Source organism: Ailuropoda melanoleuca, chromosome 2 (assembly GCF_002007445.2).
Source record: "Ailuropoda melanoleuca isolate Jingjing chromosome 2, ASM200744v2, whole genome shotgun sequence".
NCBI lineage: Eukaryota > Metazoa > Chordata > Mammalia > Carnivora > Ursidae > Ailuropoda > Ailuropoda melanoleuca.
Window position 1 is genome coordinate 83,215,469 of NC_048219.1, and position 8,497 is coordinate 83,223,965.

The 8,497-nt window shown below is 45.2% G+C and overlaps 1 protein-coding gene across 1 annotated transcript in view; it reads right to left on the reverse strand.

Annotated features, from left to right (window-relative positions):
* The window catches only part of VTCN1 (V-set domain containing T cell activation inhibitor 1), a 67,514-nt gene that overhangs the window by 19,070 nt on the left and 39,947 nt on the right, over nt 1-8,497 (reverse strand). The window contains exon 2 of the mRNA XM_034654175.1: nt 4,199-4,263. Coding sequence (XP_034510066.1) covers nt 4,199-4,263 — 65 coding nt within the window. The remainder of the gene's footprint in view (nt 1-4,198; nt 4,264-8,497) is intronic.

An 8,497-nucleotide genomic window follows, 5' to 3' on the forward strand; every position in this document is an offset into this window, starting at 1 on the left:
TTCCAAACAATTTGTTCAGTCCCCTGTTTTGGTGCCATCAGCACATTCATCGTTGGCTTCTCCAGTGTCTAGAGATACACCATCTATTATGAGGTAATGTCCTGTGGCCTCCTGCCCAGGCCTCTCTGACTTCAAAGGAAGTCAGCCCTGGTGTGGCCAGGAAATTGCGCAAGTTGTAGGAAGTGCTATATAAATGCGTTAATAATCACAAATTATTATTAATGGCACGGATGCTAGCAATATAAATAACGATGGCAGCCATTTTCTACACTCATGTGCCAGGTACTTCACAAACACTTTTCTCATTTAATTCCCACAATGGCTATTTTACCAGCGAGGAAACTATTTCTGGAAAGTCAAGTTATGTCCCAAAGGACATACAGTTAGTGTCAGTCCTGAGATTAGAACGTCTCTGTCTGATTCCTGAACTCTTCCCTTACCCAGAGCCGTTTGAGGTCATGCGGTGAGTGAGTGATAGCACAAAGACTGGGCTAAGTAGGGTCAGGGGTCTTTCCACATATCTCTCCCCTTCTCGAAGGGTCATCTACAAATGTTGTCCTATAAGCAGGGGTTACTGCGAGCCTTTCAACCTTTCTTCCAAACAGTCCACCTCAAATGCATTTTATGTTTTATGGGGTCCATATTTTGTACTTATAAAGAGTAGGATGGCTATGAGGAGGTGGCATATATGGCCTGAGGAGAGTTTTGAAGAAATTGAATTTTTTTCTGTATTTAGGAATATCTCTTTGTCTTTGAAAGCTGTGGTCTTAGGAATAATGCTTAGAAGGCAAATCAGAAAACACCCTTTTGGGCCACAGCTCTGTATGAATGTTGTTATCAGCACAGGGTGGTGGGGAGGAGTGTGGGTTCTGGAAGCAAATTACCCAGAGCTTGGAACTACTGTCCTACCTGCTAGCTGTGTGCAACTTTGGGTGAGTACTTATCAGGATGTAGTAATAATGCTTATCTCCTATTTGTTGTGAATAGTTAATCAGATAATGTATGCAGAGTTACTTAGTACAGTGAGGTACACATAGGAAGGATTCAAAAGATATCATCATCATCGCCTACGTAATGGCATTTCCTTAATTTCACTTTCTTGTGTATTAAGCCAGCTAACATTTTATTGAATTTATCTAAAGTGTGATACTACAATGCTCTCAGGTAAGGGTTATGGTCTTTTTAATAAAAGCAATTCAGAAAAATGCAACTAAAAATGTTAAATTAATAAATAGCCCATTTTATCCAAAACGATCAGCTTTTACCCCATGAAATAGGAAGGATACAGAAAACCTCTTCATTGGCAGTAGGGTTTTAACATTATTGGTGGAATATTGCCAAACTGAATAGACTCGCTTTTATCTATGAATTTGCCTCTCCAAGCATCCCTCCACTTGTCATTCAAAAAGCACTGAGCATCGTCTTCAGGGAACTGAGCTAAGTACCTGAGGTCACTATAGTTATTCAACAGCAAAAAGTGTGAGTGGCAAAGTGTTGACTTTCACAGGGAGGCTGGGACAATGTGAACATTCTTGCTAGGGTAGTCAAAGCCCCTGACAAGCCAGAGATAACTCCACAGGGGCTCTGATGCCAAGCCATTTAGCCCTAGGCCCCAGAAAGATTAGTCACTAAGATTTAGAGTGAAGGACAAAGGCTAGGGTTTTAATTCAAGGCAGTATTTAAGATCCAGAACAGGGTAAATTATAACTAAGGAAGGGTTAATTTAGCATTAGTGAGGAAGGCACCAAAACGTGGGCACTGATATCTTTAAAAGTTAGCCCAAAATATTTGCTTTATCAATATTTTATTTCCAAAAATACATAGACACATTTTATATATATTTGTAATATGTGTGCATATATATGAGTGCATTAAAGTATAACATACGTACATAAAAATGTACATAAGTGTGCAATTTGAAGAATTATCACAATTTCATCCCACATAACTACCACCCACACCAAGAACCAGACCTTTACTATCCCCCAGAAGTCCCCCCGTGCTCCCTCCTAATGGCTACCCCCTCACTCTTCCCCTGCCTTTCTAATAGAGATTCATTTGCCTGTTTCTGAACTATATATACATGGAATAACACAGAATGTACTCTTTTGTTCTGGCTCTGTCTCTCAACGTTATGTTTCTCATATGAACGTGTACTCACTCTCCTCAGTCACTAGGAAATAGAAATTAAAGCCACAAGATTCCATAATATCGAGCATGGTGAGGACGTGGAGCACGGGCTCTCTCATACACTTCTGGTGAAGAGTCAATTGGTAAATCATTTTGGAAAACTGAATGATGCTATCTACTAAATCTATTTATTGCCTTCTTTGACAAACCCTTCTACAAAATGCTTGTTTTGAGATTTTAGAAAAAGGAAAAGACAGCAAAACAAAGCAGAAAGAGAGGCGCTAATGAAGATAAAAGCCAAAATTAGTTGGAAAGCAATTGGAGAAAATAAAAATCAAACATAAACCTGGTTCTTTTAAAACTACTGTTGACCTCATTAACCTGCTTTAAGATGAGACACACACACACACACACACACACACACACAATGCCCAAGGTTAGGAATAGGTAAAGAGATGATATAAAAAATAAAATGAATTATAAAGGAATATTAAAATGAAACAGGCTAGTACATTCAGAAACAGAGCCATACAAGTTTAGATACTTGATTTCTGGCAAAAATGGCACTTGGTGAGAAGTGGGGGATGGGCATTGGCTTTAGCAAATGGTTCTAGGTCAACTGGAGAACCACATGGGACATGTGAATCTTGACCACTATTTTGCACCATACCCAAAATTAATTCTGGATGCTTAATAGATATAAATGTGAAAGGTAAAACAAGAAAGCTTCTCTAAGATAACCTAGAATAAAAATCTTCATGACCTTGGGATAGGCAAACACTACTTAACCAAACAGGTCATAAAAAGCTCCAGTATAATGGAAAAGATGGATAAAATGGACTAGATTAAAATTAAGAGCTTCTGCTCATTGAAAGATGTCACTAAGAGAGATTTTACAATGCATAAAACCAAGCTGCATCCAAAATACATAAAGAATTCCTACAAATCAAAAAGAAGAAGTTAAGTCTATTTCAAATTAAGTCAATTTGGGAAATAAAAGAAAATGATTTTTTTAGTGGATGCTAAATAGAAAGTTCAATATTAAAGGAATATTTCAATCAAAAAAAAGAAAAATGGATGAAAGACAAAATACCTTTTTTTGAAAGGTTTTATTTTTTAAGTAATCTCTACATCAACATGGGGCTCAAACTTACCATCCCGAGATCAAGAGTCATGTGCTATACTGACTGAGCCAGCCAGGTGCCCCGAAAAACCTATTTTTGATAAAGAAAGTGAGGCAGGGGGCTGATGCCTTTTCTAGGTAAACACATCTACCATGTGTTTTCTTCACGTCGGCTTTGTGACCATGATTTGGTGGCAGCCACACTCACGCCAGAGGAGAGGGACAGAAAGAGGCGGCTGGAATTATAAATACTAAAGTTATAAAGTGACAACTTTGGCTGCAGACTAAGTTAACATAGAAATGCTGGCCTGAGTCAGGCAGTTGAAGGGAAATGGAGAAAACGTGTTTGCCTCAGAGAAGACAGCTACTGGCCTAACTCAAAGTCTTACTTAAGGTGGCCTCTGTCATAGAAGCTCCCAAGTCGTGGTCCACGCAGAAGAGGAGAGACAAGACTGCAACTGACCATCAGTTGCACTCAACAAATCACCACCCATGCACAGCGGCACCTGTTCCCTCCATGGGTCACAACCAGTATGCCTTCCCTATGACCCCCGTGTGCAAGGACCTGATACTCTGACACGTCTCCGGAAGCTTCACCGCACGGGGATCAACCACTGGCAGAATGACTCAGCCGCAGTCCTTGCCCTGGGACCCCAGAGTGGCCTCCGCAGCGCTGACCAGTACATAGAACACTCTGATGAACAGCCCGTTTGGTTCTCTCAACTACCTGCTGGTGTGGACATGATTCCCCCCGCCCTGTAACTGAGGAAACCGAGGCCCGGGGGGTGGGGTGAAATGACTAATGTGAACAGAGCAGAGACAATAAGCAGAAGGACCAGGGCTCTACTCTGAGATTTTCTGCACGCTTTGCATTTGGCCCCATGGAGTGGTCGGGATGTATCGGCGAGGGGTGAATGGGTCACGGTAACGCGAGAAATCACATACCTGAAATACCAAAACCGATGATAAGGGCAATGGCTCCAGCCAAAATAATGATGATGCTAATAATGCTATGGAGAGACAGAGAAACAGGAAATTATTCTTCAATTCACTCAACATGCTGCTTTGCGACCGGGGTTCCTGTGTGTCATTTGTCAGAGGTGCTGCGGAAAGCATCGTGACCTCTGTCTTCCCATAAGCCCCTTCCTAGAGGTGCCTTAGGCAGGGGTCTCAACAGTCCCCATCTCCCCAGGGTGCTGGGAGAGAAGAAAGGAGTGATCCCTTTATCTGACGTCATGTATCATCTGACTGTCCTATTTCCAGATCGGGAAAGACCACGAGGTACAAAGATCGTTGGGGCAAAACTGATGACATCCCTGTAGTGCCAGGTGTGACTTGAGGGGGACGGGTCCCATACTCAGCCCACAGGGAGCATCAATGCCTATCATGGGTCTACCTGTCTTGTCACCTTCCATAGACTTTACACTAAGGGCAACGGTCATGTCTTTGCCTGTACCCACTCATCCCTAGTTCCCTAGACCCTGTAGGTCCTCAATGGGAGTTTGTTTTCACTTATTAAGAAAGTAATACAGGGGCACCTGGTTGGCTTAGTCCGTTAAGCATCTGCCTTCTGCTCAGGTCATGATCCCAGGGTCCCGGGGTCGAGCCCCACATCGGGCTCCCTGCTCAACAGGGAGCCTGCTTCTCCCTCTGCCGCTCCCCCTACTAGTGGTCTCTCTCTCTCTGTGTCAAATATATAAATATAATCTTAAAAAAAGGGAAGTAATACATATTTCTTACAGAATGTTTAGAAAATACAAATAAGTTTAAAAAAGGACAATAAAATAGCCTGCAATTCCATCATCCAGACACAACCATGGTTCTCTTCTTGAGATGTATCCTGCCCTTTTCCAATGAGCAGATTAACAAACGACATTTGGGGGAAAAGTAAGGAAGTACTGTTTACATTTGCTGAGTGCTAGAATCACTTGGCAGACATGTTGTTCTAGGCACCATTTATGGATTATATCATTTATCTATTCAATAACCTTACGAGGTAAACACATTTATCACCTCCATCGTACAGATGAGGAAACGACACAGGGAGATTGAGCATCCTCCCGAAATTCACATTGTTGGTCAGTGGCCGAGCTGGGAATAGAATCTGCCCTGATCTGTTCCCCACACTGCCTCCCAGGAGTGGGGCTCACACATGGGGCACGGCCCTCCTCTCTCTGGGTGGACCCATGCTCCTCGAGGGGCACCAGCTTTAGCTGCAGGGAGTGACTCAGGCGGAACCGAAGGCCCAGGTCGGCGCTGGTGTGTTGGCAGAGCGGTTCCTGGGAAGCTCGCCCATTGCTGCCCGCCCTTGTGCACAAGTCATCAGGCAGGTGTCCTGGGCCACACTCTCTCACTGCTGGCAATTCACACAGTCCCCACACCCACACTGACGTTACTCAATAGCAGGACAAAAGAGAGGCACAGGGAGGCAAAGAATGATGCCACAGAGAGAAAAGGGAAGCACAGGACATTTGCCTTTCTGCCCTGAATAGGCTCATTGTACCCGGCTCCCCTTGGCTCGGGGATGGGCCCACCGCAAAGAAACAACAGACGTACAAGAAACCGTTTGAGTAAACAGTTTCCCTGGAGGTCAAGCCCTCGGAGGGGCAGCTGTAGGGGCAGCAAGTGAATAAGCCAAATGATGCTTCTAATAATCGGCTATGTGCCATTGATGCTAAGAGCAGACCACATTGGACCACTTCCCCTCTCTCTACACCTCGGGGCAGCCTCGGTGCTCACTGGTCCACGTGTGTGAGAACAGCTACACAATCTGAGTCGACTTGCCATTGGGACCCGGGCTCTCGCTTACCTTCAATTACTTCACGTCTCTGAGACTCAGTTTCTTTATTTTTAAAATGGGAATGAGAGTAATTCCTGCTTTACCTGCTCTAGGGGTGTTAGGGGTTGAAGCGTGTCTCCCCCAAAATTTACATTTTGCAGTACAAACCCTGAGTACTTCAGAATGTCACTCGATTTGGAAATAGGGTAATAGGTGTAATTCGTTAGACGAGGTCATACTGGAGCAGGGTGGGCCCCTAGTCCAACAGGACTGGTGCCCTTATAAAAAGGGGAAATTCAGCCTCAGATACGCACACACACAGGGAAAACACTACAAGAAGATGAAAGCAGAGATCTACAAGCCAAGGAACATCAAAGATGGCCCACAAACCGGGGAGGCCTGGGGCAGACTCCCCCCCACCCCCCAAAGGGAGTGACCCCGCCAACATGAGGCCTGCTCGGCTCGTCTCCGGAGCTGTGAGAAAGCATGTGTCTGCTGGTTAGGGCACCCACTCAGTGGCTCTTTGTGACAGCGGCCGGAGCAAACGAATATAAAAGCATTGTTTTCAGATCAAAATAGACAGCAGCTGTGGCATAATCCATAAAGGGCTATTCATATATTGCTTTTTACCATAAAACAGTTTACCTGCAGCTGTTTGCTTTACGTTTGTTATTAAGAGCTATGACTTGGGGCGCTGGGTGGCTCAGTCCGTTAAGCGTCTGCCTTCGGCTCAGGTCATGATCCCAGGAGTCCTGCATCGAGCTCCCTGCTCATTGGGCAGCCTGCTTCTCCCTCTGCCTGCACTCCCCCTGCTTGTGCTCTCTCTAGCTCTCTCTGACAAAGTCTTTAAAAACAAATAAATAAAAGCTATGACTTAAGCCTGGGGACTAGTGTGACTGGTGATAATAACAACATTATAGTATTTTGATACATCAGAAATACCACGCACCAGGCTCGGGGCTGGTGTGCAATGAGCATGTTCTCCTTGGAGTTATCAAGGCCTGCCGAGCAGCTCCCTCATGGGTCTCACACCTCTTCATTTCTGTCTTCACTGTCCCTGGTCACACCACGTCTCCCCAGCATTTTTCCAGTGCCCTCCTCACAGTTTCCCCTTTTGGCAGCCCGGACCTCTCCTACCCAGTGCTCACACGGCCAGCACTGGCAATGACTTTGGAACTGCTGTATGAGAGCGGCGGAGGGGAGACAATCTGGTGGCAAGTGGGAGCTGGGGTGATCAGGGGGACAGTAGACATGCTGAGGTCCTGAGCCTGGCTCCCGGACCAAGCCTGCATGGGTTCGAGCCACGGCGCCACCACCTCTGTACATGTGACTTTGAGTTCCCCTTCCTTCTTGTTCAGATTAGAGCAGTTACACAGCATTACCACGAGTTACGTGATTGGTGAAATCACTTAGAATAGCGCCTGGCACATGGGAAGCTTCAGTGAGTATTAGCTATTCCCACTCTTATTTTTCTCTGTGCTGATGTAACAGACACACGTTTCTAAGTTAGAATGTATGTTTCCTCGGTGATGCCCCTCGGAGCTGGCGTGGGGATGAGCCCCCCAGCTCAGCTACTGAGCTCTTTGTAAGAATGATTACAGAACTGTACTGGAGTCCTCATGGTCCCCTGCTTAAAACTCTGAGCACCCTTCCATCTCCCCCAGGATGGCAATTCACTCTTTGATGTGGCCCACGTGGCCTTTCAGAGGGGGTATATTGCCTTCTCCCCAGCCTCTGCCTTTCCCCACATTTCCCCTCGAAGCATTGCAGACCACCCCCGGCCACGGGCCTTTGCGTCTGCCATCCTCTGCCCTCTCTCAGGAAAAGCAAAGACACGGAACAGATACGTGGCTGGTCACCGACAGGAAGGGGGGACTGTGGAGGCTGTGTGCACCGGTCAGCGCGGCCGAGCCCAGCTCCGTCACCCGCAGAGCCACATGTTTCCCTAACTGGAGCAGAAGCCTCCCATCGGCAGTTTCTCTAAGCAGGAATCACCGTGAGGTTTGTGCGAAGCTGCTGTTCCTTGGGAAAGACATCGCCCTCTAGGGCCTTGGAAAGAGAAGCAGGAACTCTCAGAGCAGCCAAATTAAATAGTTCCTGTCTGCTGCTTATTAATTTTTTAAAAAGGTGAATAAAATATTCACATAAGGTGTTCTTACATTGCTTTTTGGGTTTTACTTTTCCAGAATAATTTCCGATAACGACGCTGCAGGAAATTTTTAATGCGAAACTGTCTTTTAACCATTGCATTGGAATTCACAGTGCGCGTGTATTAGACACGCCTTACAAAGGGGCCCAGGTGAAAATCAATGCTTTTGGAGGATTTGTTCATTTAGGAAACATTTATTAAGTATTTATTGTGTGAAGGATATTGCTGGGAGGACACTGTAGAGATGAAGTGTCTGCTCTCAAGGAGATTTTTTTTTTAAGATTTTATTTATTTATTTGAGAGAGAGAGAGAGAGA